Genomic DNA, 21,743 nt, shown 5'->3' with positions numbered 1-21,743 from the left:
TTGCCAAAAGGCTCAAATTCAAGAGAATACTTTGCTAAGGCTTTTAGCATTCCCCTTGAGGCGTAGCCGCAGGAGGAATATGGTAAAGCTGACTGTGTGTGTGGGTGTGGGTGTGGGTGTGTGTGTGTGTTCCAGCTGTAACCGCTCAACAGTTGCAATACGACGAAAACTAACAGCTATAGGCTTTTAGCCACATTATCTGATTCGTGGATTTGCAAACTAAAGTTTCTTTCTCAAGTTATGGCTAGTTTGATTCACAGAGAAGGCTACATCATCTGTTCGCACAAACTTTCGATTCAGCTTATGAGTTAGCAATTTGTTAGCTGTACAAGAGTCAGAAAATAGCTGCAAGATTGCATGCATACATGTACGTACACTACCAGAAGCCCTTCTATAAGTACACGTAGTATGTTACTGTAGATCTGGTTTAGAATGATACTGTACAAGCCGACATAAATTATGGTGTTTCTAACTATTGCGAATTACTTTTGAAAACTCGCAATTCACAATCAAAGAACCTCGCATTCGAACCTGATAGACAGTATAACATTTCATATGCTAGGCATGAATTAATAATGACCTGTACATACAAATTACTTGCAAGACTCACCACTGCCTCGTAGACTGTGAATTCTGGCTTTAGGTCCTTGGTCAGTGTGATGAACGCTCCTTTGTTGCCCATTTGGTCACTGTACGGTGGAGAAACGAGGAGGGATTAAAACGAATAATTCTTTAAGTTAGAGTAACTTGCGTACCAATAGTTGGGTGCTGAAAACACTGTGATGCACTTTCCGTTGTGACTGACTTCATATCCTTCTGGTTTCACCTCATGACTGCGAATTACCAGCTCTGAAACAGTGCACATAATATAATTATGCTGGCCACCAAGAGCTCAATGAATTTTTGTTGCCACCTAATTTAACTTTAGAACTGTAAGTGCATGCTGCACAGGGTGGGTACACGTAGGTCCATACAGTACATGTTCCAATATACCATAAATTGTCCAGGTATAATGAGCTATTACAGCGCACGTGAGATTTCTGGAATAAAATAACAGGAATGTGGCTGTAGCGAATCAGCTACATTGTACATGTGTACGTTTAAAGGTACCAAGGGCGTATAAAAAGAGAGAGGGCATGCAACTGACTATCAATACTACATGCAAGCAAAAACAAACTGGAAATGCTAATACTATGTACTGTATATACAGTACATTTATTTGTATATTACTGTACTTTTCCACCTCCGGGTCCCCCTTTAGTTTTTGCTCACAAGCTGTTGCATGCCGTCTCGAGTAAATGATGTCCTGGTTTTATACAAAAAGAAAAATGCTCAGAAAACTGTCGGGGTAATTAGAAGTTTCTGATAAATAGAACCCATTCCGTAATAAGTATTAGCTGTTGCGCTTTCTTGCTTTCTCACTGTCTATATTGTATGCAGTTCAAACGTACATAGAGAACGCCCATTCTCAAATACTAGTTGCCAACACTGACTCTCCTCACCTAGTCCATTTCTTGAGAGGAAATCTTCTGTGACATTGGGCCCGAACTGAGTACCCACTCCTCTCTTACTAGGGGACCGTCCATTCTGTACGTGTGAGAGGGGAAATGTGGTTTTGGTTGCAACTCACACACACACGCTAGTACATGTATAACGTTTAATGAAATGTAATGTATTAAAAGTCATACACACCAGCATTTGTGGATCAGACCAGAGAAGATCGCACATTATACCTGCAAAAGGCATGAAAAGTTTGAGGCATTCATATTAACAAGCCAAATTAGGTGTATACCATCTTCCGGAGGTTGTCTGTCTCTGTCCACCTTTCTGATGTCATCTAGTAACACATCATCGTCCTTAAAGAGCCCGCCATGAGTCACCTGTGTGTAAGGTGGTATACTGTAGATTACATAAACCAGAATTATGATGAATAACTGTGGGTATCGATCATCTGTGATGGTAAATTTGAATGTTATTCCGAGTTCTGAAGAGCTCAGTACATACAATTTGTGCATGGAATTTTCATGTATGGATAAGAACGGAGACAATGCTGTATGCATGTAACAATGTACGTGTACATGTAGTATGCGTACGTACATGTACAACCTCACCAGGATCTTGCCACCTATGATGTGAGCCAGGGGCAAGTAGTTGAAGACCTCAGTGAAAAGTTCGACCATTTGTGAGCTATATTTCTCCTTCACCTCTCCCTCAAACCCGTACATTTTGTTCATCGTTTCACTCTCGTGGTTGCCTGGATTACAGATAGTTGGAGAGGGTAAAATTAATACATCACGCTTATACATTCATAGCCTCGATCCCAGCCCCTCTCACTAGAGGGCCTGGCAACCACCGTTGCGCGTGGATGGCCACCCACGTGGTTGATTAAACTTTTAGTGTCAAGAGAGAGAAATCACCATCACAGCTCTAGGCTCATACGAGGAGCACTGGTCTTACTGAGATGGCATCAAACAAGCGTCTGAAAGCAAGTAGACTTACCAGAGCCGGTCAGTACTGACAGAAAACGCCCACCACTCTACCACAGTACAAAAGAAGACAAAACCTAACTTTTCAACACTGAAGGGAGCGTGAGCAAGAGCAGAAGAGAAGTAGAAGCAATCACAACAAAGCTAGTCGCTAGTCTTTCAACACTAAAGAGAGCGTGAGCAAGAGCAGAAGAGAAGTAGAAGCAATCACAACAAAACTAGCCACTAGTCTAGGCCATAAATGTTGCAAGTATCTGTGTTATTTTATTAAAACTGTTATGATTTGTGCAATGACATCATTGTAGTATACTGACTAATTTACTATCGATCCCCAAGATTCTTGGGGGCAATTGACGCATGCGCAGACAGTGTATACCAGGCCGTCTTTCTCAATTGAGAGCGGCCTGGAATCGAGGCTAATACATTCACATAATCATACATACATGTACATAGCATGCCAAGAGGTATTTTTAAATAGAGAAATCATAAATAGCAAAGGGTGTCTCCACAGTAAAAACTAGTGTTCAAGCTGGCGCTGTGCTAATGCCTCTCGCCATGTTTTTGCTTTCGCTCAAAAGTATTAGAGTGTTATCTATAATGAATAAGTTAAGGCCTTACGTATATACAGTATAGCGGGGAAACATTCGTGTTGTGGAAATTATTTGTGTTTAGAGAATTAATTAGCTTATCTATATAAAGTCACTGAGAAGAAAAGACTTATTTACATGCATCTATTGTTGTTATTTATTGTATTATGTGGCTTACCAGGACCTCAAGAAAGAAGAAAATTGATTCTTCCAGGATCTGTAGTTCAGTGTATATAATATCTAAGAAGAAAAGACCTGTGTACATGCATATTGTTATCTATATTGTTATATGGTAGTGTTTTGTGGCTTACCAGGCCCTCAAGACAAAGATGATTCTGCCAGGAGAATCTGGATCTGGATCTTGGATATCACACATGGGAATGAGCGCGCATGCGCATTACATCCACAGGAATAATTAAAGGGTGTGTCCAAAGAGATCAATTTCACAAATGGCTACGTACTGCTAGCTAGCTGTTTTAACAAATATTTTCTGAGTATTGTAGCTAACAAAAAGCTAGCGCTTTAGTGCAAGGCTAACTCATATGTTGAATAGAAAGTTTGTGCGGACAGATGATGCTATGAAAGATTCTGAAGAGACTGCAACAGCCTTCAATGTGAGTCAAACTAGCCATAACTCGAGAAAGAAGCTTTAGTTTGCTAATCCACGAATCAAAATCCAAGAGAATGTGGCTAGAAGCCTATAGAAGCTGTTAGTTTTCGTCGCATTGCAACCGTTGAGCAGTTATAGCTGGAATACACACACAGACAGACACACACACACACAGTCAGCTTTACCGTATCCCTCGTGCGGCTACGCCTCGAGGCATAATTAGGACCTCAGCTCACTGAACACTCACCTCTTGACAAGTGGAAGTGGTTAGGATAGAGGGCCTTGAACCCAAACAGTGTCAAAACGACTTCCACCGAGAACGAGCCTCTATCCACAAAGTCTCCATTGAATAGCTACTCAGGGTCAAGGGTCAAAATACTCGGTTGATTGGCTAGAACAAGTACCGTATATCTTCTAATTTATCGGACAGCAAAAAATAATTATTTTGGAAATTGTCCGGGTATAAATTGGAACAGATTTTTATAGAGCATGCGAAGTGTCTGGAATAATTAGAACAAGCAAGTAGCTGCATGCGAGCTAGCTAAGTTTAATAGAACAGTGTGCGACTGAATAGTTGCACTAGCTATCTAAAAACTAGCTACTCAAAGCTATCTAACTGCAGCACTCTAAGCTTTAACTTGCCCGTCTGTGAATGTAACTCAACTTTTCAAAATATTGTCCGGATATTTAGAACAAATGTAATATTAAAGCACTGGAGTGTCTGTTATATTAGAACAACAAAAATTGCCCAAAAGAGTGTCCGGGGTAATTAAAAGTGTCCGATAAATTAGAAGATAATTATACGGTAATCGAATACACTAGCTAATACAAGTGTTTCACTACAGCTGCCAACAAATACATGTATGCAAAGATGGTACATGTACTTTCGAGGATACATAAGGGTTGTCTTGGGATGGAAGGCCATTCAGTTTGAATACGTTTAGCAGATCATAAAACTGTCCGTGAATGTCCCCACAAACTGTAAACTTGTTGCACTGTGTATAAAATGAATGGGTTGAACAGAACAAGAACATAATTTGCTAGTAACGTTTGAAGATTTACAAAACACAATGGGTACTTTACCTCGGGTATAGTCACATCCACCAGTGAGGGTAGAGCCTGGAAAATCTTTTTCACTTCCAAAATAATCTACAGTGCAATGCCATTCAATTACAACTTAGGATAATAACTATTAGGATAAGATATCTGTCCAAATACCATTACATTACTTTCTCCAGCCATACACACAATTACACACTGTACCTTGAAGGCATACTTTCTGTGTAGTATCTTCTGGTTTCTCATCCAGTCCAGCAGCTCACTCATGAAGCCCGCAGTGATCTCTCCATCCAGTCTTGGACCAGCATACCCACTGTCAACAGCTGTGGCACAGAGATAAGTACGAACTTTATTCATCTCAATACTAAGAGACGCAATATCGTTTTTAGCACATTCCTCTTAAAACATGCACACGAACGTTACAAGAAGGCACCACATTCGTTCAAATCACTGCGAGTAGACCCGCTTAACCCCTATTATTTTCACCTACCCATACTCTCCACGTCCAAGCTCTCCGAGGGCCTTTTCCTCGTGCTGTCCACGGCAATAGCCTTCTCGAATGCTATCTGCCTCACTATCTTGTTGCATTCGTTGTACTTGAGCTGAGCGTCCTTATCTCGAGGCCTGGCCCTCTTCACAGATTCAAAATCTTTCAGTGCCAGCTTGAATTTACCCATGGCCATATTAGAAGTGGCTCTTCTGTAGTATCCCTACAGTAAAAACACCCAGTATATAATTATAGTAGACAATACATACCTGCTTGACATGTACGTGAAAATGTTTACAATTTACAGGAATAAAAATATTCACACCAACAATGCAAATGCCAAACAAGTACCTACTGTTCATGAATTGCTCATTGATTCATGCTAACGTGTTAAGGATCTACCTAATCAAATCATGACTAGTTACATGCCTTGATATATGTAGGGTCCAGCTCCAGAGCTTTAGTAGCATCGATGAGAGCGTATCCATAGCTCTCAGTCTTGAGGTAAGCAAAGCTTCTGTTCCCATAGTACACAGCCACAGTTGGGTCCAGGTCTATGGCATTGGTGTACAGGTCTATGGCCTGCTCAAAATGTTTGTCTGCAGGATGGTTAATTCGACAAGATGAGCGTCACGGGTGCTTCTATAATTCTTCTGTATGTGATGGTATGTGTTAGTGATTCTGAATCAAGAGGCATTTCATTACATAGCAACTGAGGATTTCACTTCGTATATTCCTAAGCCTCACGCGTAATATCAAGAGCGTATAAATAGTTGATCACTCGTACCGCACATAATGACACTCACTACACACCCTTGAAGAACTCATTTGCTTTATTCTTAAAGTCTTCAGCCTTTGTTTTGTCATCTTGAGAAACAGGGTCCACTGAGGACATACTTGAAAGGATAAAAGGAGGATTACCGAAAGGATAGTGTGAAAGATTTGACTTGCCACGTGGGTGCTAACAGAGCTCGTGATCTCAGGTAGAAAATGAAGAAAAAAAGAACAAAGCAGAATTGCCATAGTAACCAAGTAAAGATCAAAGACAAGTGCACTGACTGCACTGCGCATGAACCTGTAAATCTACAGTACAGTTCCTTTACATTTGTGAGAACTCCCTATAAAATGGCAGGAAGCAATGGAGCTATTGTAGTTTGTCTCAAGGAGTGCAGAAACTTGGTAAGAGAGGCCGAAGAGGGGTAGATCTACTTTAACGCTCTTTACCCAATTGATGTTCATGATCTAATATCGTGTCCTTGTAGAGATCAAGCCATGGGGAGAAATTCACCTGCTTTGCTCGCGTGGAGCATTGTGGGAATTTGCTTGGCGATAGTGTGAGGAGTGAGTGGGCATGTGGTGAGAGTGTGATGGTGATGGACTTGAGGGTGGAGGTCAAATGTGGACTCAACAATCATGCCGCTCTCAACAGTGTGGCTAGAAATCCTCTACTGGGTGAGTCAATATAATTTATTGTAGCTCAATCTGTTTCGAATGCAATTTATCACTTTGCCCATGCAGTCACATTTCTTGAAGTCCTACCCAAAGACAAGAAAGCCAAAGAAGAGAAGACATCCATCCTTGGGCAGACGAGTATTGACCTGCTACCCTTTCTCATAGGACCCAATAGTGGTCCCATCAGCTCAATCACTACATTCCTCCAATCCCTCTCTCCCGAATCAAGTAGACCACCCACTGATAATCATCATGGCGTTGACATTGTGTCAAAGGTGATCGTTGCTTCTATTTCTCTCAGTGCTCTTGTTATTTATTTTTCTCTCTAGTCTGAGGTGGATTTAGAGATCACTGTTTCTCCCTCAATCCTTGGAGCACCTGATATTGCACAAAGGTACGTTACTGACGGGAATGGTTTCGAATCAAAGGTCGCTATGGGATTCTCCTTTCCAGTTGCAATTCTCTTCCCACTTGTGTTAACTTGATCACCTCCCCCCTACCGTATCCAGCAACATCCTCTCTTTGCGCCTCCGTTCTCTTCATTCCCTCCCTGATGCCTGGCAGCCCAGCACATTCCCTCACACCTTCACACTAGCACTCCCCTTGCCCACAACTGAAGCCACTCCTACTGTGTCAGAAGGAGTAACCATTCCGCAAGGGATCCTGAAACTAGGCCCGGACAAGGACCCAAGCAGTGTGGCAGGTCACTGGAAATGGCCTGGGAGTGGTGAGGGGCAGGTCAACAATGGTACTATAGAGATGCGTGCTCTGGAGGATGAGACTGGGGAGCTCAACACCAAGAAGGTGTGGGGGGGATTGTTTGTTGTACGTATGTGTACAGTATAATTCTGTACATGACATGCAGACAAATATTACATGTTAGTGGCAATGAGCTTTGTAATGTAAACTTTTAGGGTATATATAAACGTGCGCTTGACTTTTTAATTTATACATAGCTGTCACGATGTGCTCATAGTGCACAGGGTACGAAATTCATTTATGTGTGATACAGTATTTCCTCCAACCAGGACATCAAGTTTCGCCAACACAGTGAGTGTGAGAAACCTCGAGTGAGCTGGAATGTGCTGCATCGTACCTGGCTCACATCGCACACCACACACTCCTTCCTCTCACAGCTGTCACAATGCCCCATCTGGCCAGTGGAAATTGCAAGGTACTCCTTTACACTCCTGTCTACAAAATGGGTTTTTATATCAGGATTTGCAAAATAATGCTTCGTTCTCGAGTTATGCCTAGTTTTGCTTACTTGGAATGCTTGCACTGCTTGCAACCTTTTCAGAAGAGTGCATAGCAAAATTTTTCCATGGCGTGTTCCTAGTAGTTAGTTCTGCACTAGAACGCTAGCTATTGGTAGCTACAAGGGTGAGAAGAGAGCTGCACACCAAGGCTCTTACTAATGCAGCAGCCATTAATTTTAGCTTTTAGACGTTGTACTTTCAGCATCCTTTTAGCATCAGTATGGTCGATCCTTTCACACTCTTTGAGTTTCCTGTGATTACAGATGCAGCAAAAGTACCGTAAAAACATTATGATATCTGTGTGTATTGGGAATTAGCTTTATGTTATGTAGCTTTGACACATCCACCGAGACATCAGAACCCACGGTGCTTTCATTTAGTTTAGCAGTAACAGTGTTATTCCCTAGGGTATGTTGATCTGACAATTCATCTTCAATGCCTTTGCCCTGCAGATACAGTGTTCCCCAAACCACTGGTAAAGGTAAGGCTAAGGAGGAGGAGCCCACTCTCTCTCACCACGCCGTAGCGTACCTTAACCTCGCTCCACTGCTCTATCCTGGAGGTGAGTATAAACAACATTCTGTACTGTATTACATGTATTTACATTTGACATGGGCTCTTTCATAGCTACGCGCATCTGTGGAGCGTACACCCTACATCCTTTCAGTGAATCAGAGATTGGAGAGAAGGTACATTGTACTTATAGAGTATAATAATTATTATATAAGGATACTTCGTCTGCTGTGACACTATTCGTGTGCAATACATCACCCATCATGCAGACCAAGAAGCCGCACAGTGCCCTGCTGACTCCTGTTGTCTCTGGTGGGACCTCCAGCAAGAAGCTTGCTGGCAACAAGAGAGCACCCTCCTCTTCCAACAAGGTCATTGATACGAGTGGAATGCTCAATACTGACGGCACAGGTGAAGTGTGTATTAGCCATGGAATTTACCATCTTAAGCACCTTATAAGTACATAATTGTGGTAACACCCAGTAAAAATGTGTTGGAGATTCTACATGTATCTATGTAAGTAGGCAGCTCACTTTATACTGTTGTGTATCAATTCTATGCCTCAATTGATTGTGAACATGTACTGTATTTCTACCATCAGATGGTGAGGGTGGTGAGGTTAAGAGTGAAGCACATGCCTATGTGGACTGCAAGAGCTATGTGGTATTGGAAATTGCCCTCGAGAAGCCACTCATCCCAAAGAGGCCTACCTCTGTACTGGCTGAGAGGTGTGTATGTGTTCTATGTATGCCTATTTAACTAATGGTAACAGTAACAGTGTGTGCGGTATACATACAATACATGTACGTAGGTTAGGTGTTGTATGTGTTATGTATGGGGATGTCCCGTTTTTTCTGTAGCCCTACATGTAGACGTTGCGTTCGCAAAATGGTGCAAGTGTACCATAGCTGTAAATATATCGGCAGGGTAATAAATTTGAGGATTTACAAATGATTAGCGTGTAGCCATTATTATGGAACAGTCATAAGACTGTTCCATAATATGGCTACATGTACTTCAGCACCCACTTATACTTATGTGATCAATACAGCAAGATCAACATTTCATTTGCCTCGTTCGACACCATAATGCTCCTGCTATACGGTAATTTATGTTACATTGTAAGTATGTATCCAAAGGTTGCAAATTGTAATCAGCTAGTGGTATGAGTCGGTTCACCACCACAAATATCAATATCACACCAATCACCATACCCACCTACAGGATCAGTGAATACATTCCTCCACGGCCGCCTGTCCCCCACAAAGAGGGGGGCGTGCAACGTGCAGTGAATGGCTACCACCAAAAGACAGAAGAGATAGCCTCTGTCCTCCTAACTGAATTCAGGGAACTGTTTGGAGAGGAGGTGGCCAGCGGTGCTATGTCTGAAGACCAGGGTGCTGTCAATGAGAGGTGATTCAGTAGCATTACATTGTGTACAGATACGGTATGGCAGGCGAACGATTTCTATAACCAGTGGGTTGCTTGATGCCAAATTATTTTGTTTGCAGACGTAAGAAGTTACTGTTTCACCTTAACTCATCAGGAAAGTATCATGCTTTCAAAGAACAACTGAAGGTACTGTACTGCATGCTCATACATTTTGCTCATTGAAGATTTAGAAACTGGCAGACTTACATTCACTGGTCTGTATACATGTATATATACATGATTACCTGCCTAGGTGTCTGTTGTGAAGCTGGTTCGAGAGAAATACATGGCTCAAGCCAAGACCCAGGACAGGGACCAGCTACAGAAGTTCCTCTCAGAGCTCTACGTCTTCCTCACTGACCAGATGCATGCTGGACTCAACAAGGTACAGTTTTTAAGATGGTGGCAGTTTATACTGACTTGTGTACGGTATAGGTAATTGCATATCTGTAGTGTGTACCACCTTACTATGTCCTTAGTCCTTAGCCTTAGTTGTCAGTAGCCTCAAACTCTGTCTGTTCCACCGTGCAATACATGCAATTACAGCACATAATATTTGTTTTAAAACTTCATGTGTGGATCATCGGAACGCTAACTATACCGGTGTGATACATGTACGTGTTGTTTTGCAGGTGTTGAACTTGGAGGACGCTGCCCCACCCCCACCATCCCAGTTGAACTCAGAACTTTTGAAGGTGTTTGCTGTTGAAGCAGAGCAGTGTGGAGATTATGACCTTGCCGGACACTATTACAAGGAGGTAGGATTACCTTTAAGCTCATCAGTGTAATGTACTCACTGCTTAAAGTAGTAAGTAGTTTGCAGACGTATGATACAATACATTGCAGAATGGTTTCTATACATACAGTCCTTCTTGTACATGTACGCAGTATTTACATTACCTGCTCTCCCCCATTCAGAGAGTGACACGTGGTGATCATGTAGCTGAGCCCTGGTACGACTATGCAGTGTTCTGTTTACTGGACTCTGACATGGACCGTGCTGAGCAGTGCCTAAAGGAGGCAGTCGCTCTAGACCATACTCTATTGCCAGCGTGAGTGTTGTATTAATACACATGACTATATAGGATAGAGTGCTGCCTTTATTAGTTTCAATTGTGTATGATCAGAAAATGTTTTGGAGAGATTGTAGCAGGAAATAGGCTTTGTACCTTCTATTCCATACACAATATACGTTCGTGTGAATTACAGTGCATATTGTACATTGTAAAATTATCCCGGAAATCGCTCGTACTAGTGTGGATTTTTGCTGGATGTACATATAATTATATGTTTTATTCCCATGTAGTCTGCTGCTCTATGGGATGGTGTGCTGTTTAGATGGGAAGTTCTCAGAAGCGGAGCAGTTCTTTGAGCTGTCCACCGCGGCAGACCCCACCAACATCATTGCTTGGACCATGAGAGGTGTGTGTACAGTTTACATGTAACCAAAAATTAATTGGTGTACTGTGTAGAATTTTTTTTCGTTTCCAAATGTATGACATTGTATAGTTAGTAGTTTTTGCAGTTTTTTCCTACTGCTGTATACATTACATCGAGAAAGTGTTTGGTCTAGCTCCCTGTTTTACAGGGCTCTACTATGAGCTTTCTGGCAATGGGGTATATCAGGAGATGTGTTTCCATGAGGCCAGTAAGCTCAACCTTGGTCAGAGCGCCAAGACATTCATCACCCCTATCAAAACGAAGCCCTGTAGTATCTCCCATCCCCATTCAGGTATGATAATCTACAAGAGCCAGTTTGTAGATAGTCAAATGCATCAGAATATTTTGTTTGAGCAAGTGTGCTAATTACCTCCGCTACTTATCACTGTTACAATGTACCGTAACTCACACTGTTTGCAAACTGTTTCCCTCTTCGCGATAACAGGTTCCAAGAACATTGCTTCAGCGTCACGAGTGTCAACCTCCTCAAAGGGAGGCAACGTCAAACAGCAGAACCATGCCAATGAGATGGAGGGAGGAGGAGGAGGTGTTGTATGGGGTGATCTAGGAGTGCCCCAGGCAGTGGTTGGGAGCACCAATTCTGTGTCCAGCAAAGGATCACATAAGGACACTGAGCCTCCTGCCAATAAGGTGGGCAGTACTACAACTTACACATCTGAATGTGACAAAATAAGAACTACATGTAACATAAAAACATAAAATTATTAATTAAGCTATTAATACACATACTAGCAGCTTTGAGCTCATGCTTTATTGTCACCTCCAGTCAGGTGACGAACTGCCTAGCCCCTTCCCCATGGAGCAGAAACACAGTGGACCCACAGAGTCCATTGTCAGCTTTAATGATATAGCACAAGTACCAGTGCCACAAGAGACAGGGTGAGTATGGCACCATAAAATTATGGGCATAGCGATCTGCATTTTGGTGATTTTTCTTGCTGTCAAAAATGTTGTGCAATACATGTAGATATCAAGGTGACACCGAACCACTCTCCACCGAGGTGCGTCCCCCACTCCCTCCTTCACAGCAGAATCTGGTTAGCGGGTCTGGGGTCAGCATCAAATCAGGCAACTCTGGTCAGCACTTAGCCACTGCCTCAGGTGGTGTGATAATGCACCCAGTGGCACATTGTCATATACACGTATCGCTTGTTAGTGCTATTACTGCAGTAATTGTACAAGTTGCCTTACTGTTATCCAGCGTGTGATGTTAAACTAATCGTCCAGATACACATCCCCTCTCTGGTGGTAGTGCAGCGGCTATTTCAGAACTTGCCTGTGAGGATACTGCCAGCATATTCCTGCAAACTGCCTCATACCTAATGGATGTCCATGCTCTCAAGGTATAGGGTTCTTTTGTACAACACGTGTATGCTATAAAGTCAGGATTCTTACATGCACGTACACTGTACAATTGCATTCTTGGCTCTCTCAATCCTGTATCATGTTGTTATTATCCAGGTACATGTGCATCTTTAAATAAATTACTGTAGCTTATGTACCATAATTTAACAATTTAAGCGCCCAATGAGCATGAGCATGAGCATTATTTTTGTGAAGTCCTAAAGAAGCACCAATCGTTAAAAATGCATGTATTTTTGACTTGAGGGGATTCGTCTTCTTTATTTTTTGGCTCTAATAACATGAGTACTGTAATATGTAAATGTATAATTATGCTGTACTGTACGTGTTTCTGTCTAGATGCAGCTGTAAATTCCAATGTAGAATCCACATCTGTTCAGTTGTAGTACACCACGAAGCTGTAGGACATAAGCACCACCATAATTTAAGTGCCATCTCGAACTGAATGCATTAACCGCTGTAATTACATCAACTACAGCGGTTAATGCGTTCAGTTCGAGATGAGATAGTTACGCTACATGTATGTATATAACCAATACATACTTACCATTGGCTAGTACAGTGGAACTCCATAAAACGGGGAACAGCCTTGCCTTTTGGCCGTTATAGAGAAGTGGTCTTCCTTGGGAGGTTTGGGAGGTTTAGATTGCCAGCTACATGTACATGTATGTATGCTCTATGAGTCATTTCTTGCTTCTTGGAGCATTGCTAACTTTCTTTAGCTCATACAAGCTTTGAAAAGGCTGTAGAGACAAGCTACAGCTAGGTTTTCACGATTGTGCAAAATAATGCTATCTCAGCAATAACTAATTCTGGGTGTGGGCTGTCCGTTCTGGGAGGTTATTTTCCATTGCTAAAGCTGGTTGGGGACTAGAAAGCTGCTCGTTATACGGAGTAGAGTAGAGTAGAGAGGTGGTCGCTCCTGAGAGGTTGCTTTACATTGAAGTCATTGTAATTTCAATCTGGACCTGAGCTCTTGGCCGTTATATAGCGTGTGGTTGCTCTTTGGAGGTGGTCGTTAATGGAGGTTCCACTGTATTAAATTTTTAGGCTGATGGTGTAGGGATATAACATTTGTTTGAACATTCTTGATTGAGGTCTACTCAACCATGCGCTGTTGCAAGTGTTTGTCGTTGAGAAACGTAAACACATCATTGACAGGTCATAACGTGTGTATCCTCTTGCCCCGGTGTAGTTTGCAGAGATGTCCCTGGCCCACGAAGTGGCTGGCTGTGATGGGGAACTCCAGCCCCACTACCACATTGCTGAGGCCAGGTTGCACATGCACCAGGAGCACTATGACAGGGCAGAGAGTGCTCTTAAGAAGGCTATAGCACTCGACTATCAGGTATAGTACATGCATGCACTGTACTACCTATACACGTACGAGTACAGTCCATACAGTATGAGACACTAAGTACTTTTTTGTAGTATAATGTACACGTAAAGCGTAGGAACAAGAGCGCTATTTGCATGTGTACACTCTCTTGCTGCAGGACTCAAATGCCTGGGCCTTACTAGGACATACCTACTACCTAGCAGGGAATTTTCCTGCTTCCAAAGACGCTTATGAGCGTACAGTGAACTATGTGACCCCTCCAGCCCACCTACACACTGTGCTACTGAGACTGGCCAATATCTATCTTACGGATAAACAGGTCTGCATGTGTGCGTGCACCTATAGGATATTTGGACAATGCACATAATAAGTGGCAGGAGCCATGGAGGTTTCGCATTTGTGTGGACTAACAATAATGCCTTGTTTCCTCTGATTAATTAAACGCCTCTCCCCCAGTTCGCCAAGGCCAAAGAGACTTACCTGCGAGCATGTCATCGCTCTCCTACAAGTCAGACATGGCGAGGCGTAGGTGTGGCCTGCTATGAGCTGGGGGACCTGAGTCAGGCAGAGGATGCCTTGTGTGAGGCTAACATCCTCAACAACCTCGACCCCGTCATCTGGGCCTACCTCACAATGATCTGTCTCAAGGTACCAGTACTCATAAACACCTCTTTACTGTATTTATCAATTGTGCCTCATTCCAATAACAGAGTAAGAGGCCGGTTGAAGCAGAGCAGGCTTGCAAATTTGCAGTCAAGGTAATATATAGCGAATGTGTAGATCTATAATGTTATCAGCTGGGTATGAGTTGCATTCGATCAATCAGTCAATGTCATATTATTGTATGTACAAGTGTGACACACATTGTTTACTTATATAGTCTGGGCTGAAAGACATGTCACTAGTGAGCGAGATTCAAGTACTCCATAAGAAGCATGCACCCTCTGCTGAGCTAGAAATCATCCCAACACTGTGCTCTTGACTTATTTGTTAGTACGTATAATTATTGTACATGTACTCAAACTACATAAAGACTATAATTTATGTCATGTAAACTGATGTTTGATAACAGTGAGGTTATATAATGTACATGTACACTACCAACACAAAATTAGAACAAAATTAGACAAAAGCTATAATTATGTTACACAGACTGACATGGATTAAACAGAACTCTGCCAAGTCCTATAAACACTGTGTACATAAATAAAATATTTATAGACAACCTGTTGTAAAACAAATAGACAGACAAATTCAATGCTCAGAACTGCCCTTGACCATTATGTGTGACCTCCATGGCAATGGTTGGCATAGTGATACTATTGGCGATGTGTCCACTCATCATCCTCGGTCGTTTGCTCTCTGTGGGACCCAGGATAATCTCTGACATTAGATCATCATCATCCAGTCCTCCATTCTCTAGCAGTTCATGAGCTTGACGACTGTAACGAGATGCTTTCTGGCCCTGTTGGGGGTGGAAGGGGTACATAATGATGCATTCATAGTTCAATTGATTTATGAGCAACGCCGAGGATAGTAAGTAATGATACACTATAGCTACAGTTGAGCCTTGATTATCCAAACACCTGCCAGAATGACTCTCAAGGAGCCACACCCATCAATAAATCGAGTAGCCTCTGTATGCAAGAGCTCCTACAAATGTACTCGACCTATACTGTCAGACTAAGCCAAAGTGTTTAGCTACTTCTGCTAATCTTTCAACCATGTGACGTGGACACTCAATCATGTGAACGCTTAACGTGCATGCATGCTTGAAATCATTAAATATTTCGCCCGGATAAATCAAGAATTCAGATGATCAGGATTCGAAATCGATTCTCAAATCTGTATATACAAATGTGTAACTACTGTCTTGTGTATGCATCAAGTATACTAGCTCACATGACTGATCTCGTACTCTGCAATGAGCTTGGGTAAATTGAGTTTTCTCTTATAGTTAGTGAAGAAGTTTTTGACCTGCTGAAGGGTTTTTCCCTCCAGAGCACTGACAAGAGCGTCATAATTTTTGCCATGGCTCGAAATCACTAAGGGGGGGAGGGAGGCCGGTAAAGTACAATAATTATTAGTGCTGATCACATGATCTCCAGCCAATCAGCTTATCTGAAATTGGTCAGGTGACCATGGATTAAATAACTTAATCCACACTTAAGTGTGGATTAAGTTAGTTTGTTAATACACACTTTTTATCAAACAATCATAATACAAGCAGATTGAATCTGAATGTCATTATAATTATAATAATAATACAAGCAGATTGAATATGTACACAAGCAAAGCTGAAAAGTATTAGAAAGTTAATGTTATTGTTTCGACTTGTTTCATGTGTACCAAATTGCTGACTTGACCATAGCATCGCTTTTTCGTCTGGAGAAATAGGCTTAGCTTGCTTCGAAGATGTACATACCTGTACCTAAGCCAGATCCATATAATCGTTTCATCAAAGGTGCTTCGAATATCATAGCTTTCCAAAAGAGCAAACCAGATACTCATTGCCATATAGTTTGCGCACAAAGTTTCCCATCCAGTAAGCCAGATCAGCTGGAGGCATATCCAGTAGTGGGATCGGGACTGTTGGTCAGCAGGAGAAATAAGTCGAAAACATGCCCAGTCAGTCCAGATAGCTTTAGATCGTATCTCCTTCTCCTTTGCATCAGTTACTGGATCTACAAACCTACTAAAACTTGCTATTACGTCTAGCTAGCTAGCTAGCCACCAGCAACTGTAGCTAAATCTAGCTGCCACGAGGCTAGAGCTCACGTGACAGCACTAGAACACACCTAGCCAAGTCACGTGTTTTAATGCTGGTGCACTCGGATGGCCTCTCGGTTACGTAATGCACTCGGCTGCGCCTCGAGCACCACGTTAACCTCGAGGCCACCCTCGGCACGCAGATTAAAACACTTAATCTTGGCTAGGTGTGTTCTAAATAATACTTATTATGTTATGTTACATCTAGAGTACAATTATGATATTAGACTTATTGTAGCATGCTCCCCGAGGACAAACTGCCTGTATTGCATACGCAAGGATTTTCTAATTATAATTATCACGTTGTCAAGATAACAAGCGTGTAATAATAAAAGTCATACAGTCCCTACCGTGTTATTTTTATTACGTAGTCTCGAGGCATAATATTTGGTAAGGGGGAGTCGTGATATAAAATGAGAATCTTCGTGTTGTACGTATACAATAATTATAATTATAGGCAGCTCGTCCTCGGGCTTGTGCCTGTATATTTTATACATCAGTCTCATGCTGTTATAATTATATCACGACGCGGAAAATTATACCTCGAGGTTACGTGACTGGGTAAAAAAACACAGAAGGGACTGTATGACCTTTATTATACACTCGTTATCTTGACAACGTGATAACACTATGCAACTCTCTGAGGAATGTATCCAAGTAAAATGTGCTCACCTTCTAGACATATTCGTATTTCTTCATCAGACCACTTGCACCCTTGCATAGACAATCCAGACTTCTTGGAAAACTGCATTATTAAAACAAAAACGTTGAAGCTCTAAACAATTTGATGAGGTAGTGAACGCTTTTAGTCACAAACACAGATGCATGACTACAAGCACAGATGACACACCTCCTGTGGCCTGAAATTCTCAATGTTATCATGTCCCCCATCCTTCACTGACACAATGGTCTGTATGTTGCTCTGAATGGTTTCTCTGTACAGCTTTATCTCACGGTCCAGCTGCTGTAAGAAGGTGTGACTGGTGTCGTTAGTGAGACTGCTCAGCTCATGAGTGGACAGGTAGATACCTTTAGGCAGCTGCTTGCCTTTAGCTCCTGCACACAGGGGGGAGGATACAAAGGTGACAAGCTTGTTGCAAAATGAAAATAGACAATAATAAAATTGAAAAACAACAATATCATGGAAAAACTACCAGCGAATGATGTTGTAACGGATTGTTTCTATGCTTTTAGTGATTTTCCCCATTGCAAATGTTTTTGTGGGTATTAAAATTTGTGGGTATTTAAACTTATTAGGATTGAGTCTGACTATAGAAATCGAAGGCCTAAAATGTGAAATTTTAGCCTATATTACACCATGTACATGAATCCTGAATGCATGCATGCCGTATATTCCTCACCTGGTCCTAATGGTAGGGGTGGAAGCATTATTGGGAGGGGTGCAGCGAAGGTTTCCGATCGACTGGACCCAGACTTATTTGAGTCAGTGTCGTCATTGCTGATAGGCATACCAGTGCTGCATTAATTAGGGTGATTAAAGGACTTCATGTAAAGTTGCATGCCAGTGCAACGTAAGTTTTACTTGAACTTCTATTACTTGTTCTCAGGCAATACTTAATAGCAACTGAAATGATCAACACCTAGTTTACAAGGTTAGTGTTCTACAAGTGATAATTTTAAAATGCAATGCATGCTACCTCCCCACACACCTAATTCTCTTCCAGTTTTTCTTGGCATGCTTGTCCATGAGTGAGTATTGAGAATAGCTCTTCTTGCGTAGGTAGTAGTGTTTGACGAGGGAGCTAATGGGTTTGTCTGGGAGCATGGCTCTGATTCGCTGAAAGTTTTTGCCATGGTACTGGAATGCCTGTTCAAACGTCACCCTGTCCTCCATTGACCACTCATCTGTTAGCATGGAAACAAGAATGTAATAAAACTCTATAATTATCAAAACAGTCCGTCTGTGTGTTATTTACACAGTCACGTAGCCTCGAGGCATAATTTGGTATGGGTCGTCGTTGTGATATAAAATACATTATAGTATGAGAATTCTCGTGGTGTATGAAATACAGGCACAAGCCCAATCGGGGCGTTTATTACACCCTTGTTACCTTGACAACGTTATATAAGTATAATTATAATTATGTGCACAATATTAATATGAAATTGAAAAGGTATATATATCCCTAGTTGCCGTTTTAAACTACTCAGATCAATTGCTACAATGAGTGCATGTGAAACACCTTGTAGAGGGCAAAAGTTGGCCAGGTCTTCTGTAGCTCTCTTTATGTCATACTTGTGCCAATAGAGCAAGCCCAGTGCCTAATAATAATGATGGGTGAGTTATAAACACAGAGTGACGGAGCACAGTAACACAAAGTACATGTACGATGTAAGTATAACAATACATGTAGAAAGACGACAGCCCGTCACTTTAATCAAGATTGGGTATACATACGTACAGTTCTTATAAATCAACGAAAACTATGAAGAAAGGTTATGAAACCCCAACACCTTAAAACCTGAAAAACATCCTAGCTTACCTGGTCCAGTGTGTAGCCATACTGTTCCTTGGCAACCTTGATGTACTCATTGACTGGGAGAAAGAAAAAAAGTTTATGTATCTCGCCTACACACATCACAGAAATATTCTTTAACTGATTATAGCCTACCCTGCCCAACTGTCACCACGGGTAACGCTGCAGTATATACACATTGCTATATTTGTAGGTAAACTTGTAGCACCAATTGATTTAACACTAATTATTATGTACTCACACCAATTGCTTACTCACCATCCCTCTCATGAGTGCGAGGACAGGGTGCCCACACCAGCACTGACCCCACCCCCTTCACAGAGGAGTTACCTAGGATCAAAGTGGATCTTGTCACAGTATCAAGACTTAATTCAATAGAGCTGTACGTACTATCTAGCACCAAAATAGTTAAAATTAGGACTTGCATGGTTTTCATAGCAAGGGAATTGTTCCCTAGGCATGCCTCTGGACAGGAGAGATACATTCTACTACTTCGTACATTGTAGTAGAGTAAAAGAAACCACTAACTCTACAATACACAAACGCAGTCTACCTTGTGATGCTAGCCCTGGTATCTCAGCCTGGTACTCGGATCCTATCCTCATGACAGGCTCTATCAGGGCAGAAATGGTATAGAGATGGTAAAACTAGGAGTAAACCACCGATTATATAACACATGCTTTTTCGAATGCTTGTTCTCGAGGACAGCGGCTCAAGGCATTTAAGCATCTAAGCTGATAGTACCTAGGTATAGACTACGTAAGGCTACGATTCCTCTTGAAAAAGTGCAGTATTGCCATCAAATCTGAACGATTATATTTTTCAATCTCCCTTTTTTCCTAACGTCATGGCAATACTGAGAGGCCACCATTATCTAATGGCTTGTAGTCATACCTCGAAACCAGAGCTGTACATAGTTTACTAGTTGTAGCTAGCTGTTTAGAGCCTTCTGTTGATACGAGAGAGAGTTTGAAGAATCATTGCTATATTTGAACTAAATCTGTTCCAACAGTTGAGTGTTTGGCCTTGTCACTTCGCCGCGGAGGCCTTTTGTTGGCCATGAGTTTGGACTTGAATAGAGCCTTACCTAGTCTATACCTTAGATGCTCTGAGCCGCTGAAAATAGCATGTGTTCGATAATCGGTGGTTTACTCAAGTACATGGAACGGAATCAATCTGTTTTCTGTAATTAGGGGAATTCCAGAAATAGCACGAGACGAAGCAGGATCTTATAATTGAGTAGGCCCTCACCTCTGTTGATATAGTCTCCATTCTGGGCATGGCGTCCACCCATCATGCTGTTGAGAGCTCGCTGTACACTGCGCGTGTTCATGGCCATCTTGTGTGTCACTGAATGTAATAAAAATGTCATGGTAATCTGAATAGAAGCAAAAACAATCGATACACTCCAAAATAATTATACTACTCTATCATTGTAATTCAGCCAAGCAGTGCACATATATAGAGATATTTATTGCAGAGAGCACAATTATTTTGCAACTGTTTGTTTAATGATCATTACACGCAAAAAAAGGGCGAGCCCGTATATATCTTGGATTTTCTACTTGTTAGTAATCCATTTTAGACTCCATTCGAAGCTGCCAGCATATAATTTACTTGTTGTCTAAATTCTAAAGTGCCATTCACTATAAAAGTATGTACGTATCTATCACGGAATTGTAAGCTACTACATGTACGTACAATGATGGGGGCAAGCTCAAAATTTAGTAGCCATGATATTGACTATACTTATTATTACTATTACAGCGAGCATGACTGCTTACTTAACCTTAGCTACATGTAGAACCATTCTGTAGACAAAAATTAATTAGTAGGAGAATTCCAAATTACGTAACTATTCACATTTCAATGGTTAATTTTTATGATAAGCATTGAAAGCGAATTGTACAATACACGAATTGTACAATACACTGGATTCCTGGATTCTGTTAGTAAAGTAGGTGGATTAGTTTATCGGATAAGTAAAATTGAATCTTCACAGCTCTATCATATCACTGTACGTTTTAATTTCAATTGCAATTTAATAGAGATCACTGATACATCAATTCAATATCAGTAAGTATTTAGCTTCGCCAAGTGCTCCACTTCAACTGTGCTGAAATAACCAATGGAACTATTGATCGACATCATGCAAAGCAAAACAAAATGCTCAATATGCAAAAAAATGCTAACTGTTGACCTTTGTTGCTAGCCATGGCATTGCATTGAATTTCTTTTTAATAAGCTTTCAATCTACCGATTTTTCTATGCCAAACCTTGAAGACACACTTACAGGGGAATATTAACATAAAAAATCACAGAACCATTAGGCAGTACACATAAAATACAGCAAAAATTCTTACCACTGATTCAGTCTTCCTTTTCGATCAATCAATCTCACCTATTCCGCCCACTTCCGTAATCTTGGTA

At 41.5% G+C, this 21,743-nt stretch overlaps 3 protein-coding genes across 6 annotated transcripts in view; 1 reads left to right on the top strand and 2 right to left on the bottom strand.

Annotated features, from left to right (window-relative positions):
- Positions 1–6,217, bottom strand: part of LOC135342041 (serine/threonine-protein phosphatase 5-like) — a 35,062-nt gene extending 28,845 nt beyond the window's left edge. Inside the window, exons 1-13 of one of the 3 annotated variants that reach the window (XM_064538729.1) lie at positions 6,043–6,213; positions 5,659–5,828; positions 5,233–5,452; positions 4,947–5,065; positions 4,767–4,832; positions 4,580–4,678; positions 3,931–4,036; positions 2,112–2,254; positions 1,793–1,880; positions 1,693–1,733; positions 1,503–1,587; positions 756–849; positions 611–689 (exon numbers count right to left, since the gene is read on the bottom strand). In XM_064538729.1, the coding sequence (XP_064394799.1) occupies positions 611–689; positions 756–849; positions 1,503–1,587; positions 1,693–1,733; positions 1,793–1,880; positions 2,112–2,254; positions 3,931–4,036; positions 4,580–4,678; positions 4,767–4,832; positions 4,947–5,065; positions 5,233–5,452; positions 5,659–5,828; positions 6,043–6,124 (1,392 nt within the window). In that variant the 5' untranslated portion in view covers positions 6,125–6,213. Of the gene's footprint in view, positions 1–610; positions 690–755; positions 850–1,502; positions 1,588–1,692; positions 1,734–1,792; positions 1,881–2,111; positions 2,255–3,930; positions 4,037–4,579; positions 4,679–4,766; positions 4,833–4,946; positions 5,066–5,232; positions 5,453–5,658; positions 5,883–6,042 lie in introns of all 3 variants that reach the window. The other 2 variants (XM_064538731.1, XM_064538730.1) reach the window with 2 other exon arrangements.
- Positions 6,218–6,233: 16 nt separating this feature from the next.
- On the top strand, positions 6,234–15,135 carry LOC135342022 (cilia- and flagella-associated protein 70-like). Of its 2 annotated transcripts, none has more exons than XM_064538709.1 (26): positions 6,234–6,408; positions 6,492–6,681; positions 6,748–6,956; positions 7,011–7,075; positions 7,191–7,485; positions 7,710–7,855; positions 8,393–8,502; positions 8,568–8,629; positions 8,723–8,864; positions 9,055–9,181; positions 9,678–9,866; positions 9,965–10,031; positions 10,138–10,269; positions 10,517–10,642; positions 10,803–10,936; positions 11,191–11,306; positions 11,473–11,616; positions 11,770–11,975; positions 12,112–12,224; positions 12,313–12,422; positions 12,573–12,688; positions 13,903–14,055; positions 14,204–14,365; positions 14,503–14,694; positions 14,757–14,804; positions 14,927–15,135. In XM_064538709.1, the coding sequence occupies exons 1-26, from the start codon at positions 6,355–6,357 to the stop codon at positions 15,026–15,028; spliced, it is 3,510 nt and encodes a 1,169-aa protein (XP_064394779.1). In that variant the 5' UTR covers positions 6,234–6,354; the 3' UTR covers positions 15,029–15,135. The 2 variants fall into 2 exon arrangements, with proteins under 2 accessions (XP_064394779.1, XP_064394778.1); XM_064538708.1 differs by having other exon boundaries at positions 12,313–12,446.
- LOC135342043 (REST corepressor 3-like) lies at positions 15,087–21,743 on the bottom strand. Its single transcript, XM_064538734.1, has 12 exons — positions 21,677–21,743; positions 20,565–20,663; positions 19,867–19,926; positions 19,572–19,643; positions 19,320–19,372; positions 19,020–19,098; positions 18,486–18,681; positions 18,177–18,292; positions 17,666–17,871; positions 17,488–17,560; positions 15,949–16,091; positions 15,087–15,511 (listed from the first exon to the last, which is right to left on the bottom strand). The coding sequence occupies exons 2-12, from the start codon at positions 20,650–20,652 to the stop codon at positions 15,308–15,310; spliced, it is 1,290 nt and encodes a 429-aa protein (XP_064394804.1). The 5' UTR covers positions 20,653–20,663; positions 21,677–21,743; the 3' UTR covers positions 15,087–15,307.

Source organism: Halichondria panicea, chromosome 9, assembly GCF_963675165.1.
Source record: "Halichondria panicea chromosome 9, odHalPani1.1, whole genome shotgun sequence".
NCBI lineage: Eukaryota > Metazoa > Porifera > Demospongiae > Suberitida > Halichondriidae > Halichondria > Halichondria panicea.
The sequence above is the reverse complement of the archived record's forward strand: the minus strand, read 5'-3'. Positions and strand labels throughout refer to the sequence as shown.

Excerpts from the sequence above, each read along its gene's own strand:
- LOC135342043 (XM_064538734.1), bottom strand. The coding sequence starts at position 20,652 with ATGGCCATGAACACGCGCAGTGTACAGCGAGCTCTCAACAGCATGATG. Across the intron at positions 19,644-19,866 it reads ACCAGGGCTAGCATCACAAG|GTAACTCCTCTGTGAAGGGG; the intron begins GTAGACTGCGTT and ends CTTTGATCCTAG. Across the intron at positions 15,512-15,948 it reads CAGAGTACGAGATCAGTCAT|GGCCAGAAAGCATCTCGTTA; the intron begins GTGAGCTAGTAT and ends CACCCCCAACAG.
- LOC135342022 (XM_064538708.1), top strand. The coding sequence starts at position 6,355 with ATGGCAGGAAGCAATGGAGCTATTGTAGTTTGTCTCAAGGAGTGCAGA. Across the intron at positions 7,856-8,392 it reads TGGCCAGTGGAAATTGCAAG|ATACAGTGTTCCCCAAACCA; the intron begins GTACTCCTTTAC and ends TTTGCCCTGCAG. Across the intron at positions 9,182-9,677 it reads ACCTCTGTACTGGCTGAGAG|GATCAGTGAATACATTCCTC; the intron begins GTGTGTATGTGT and ends ACCCACCTACAG.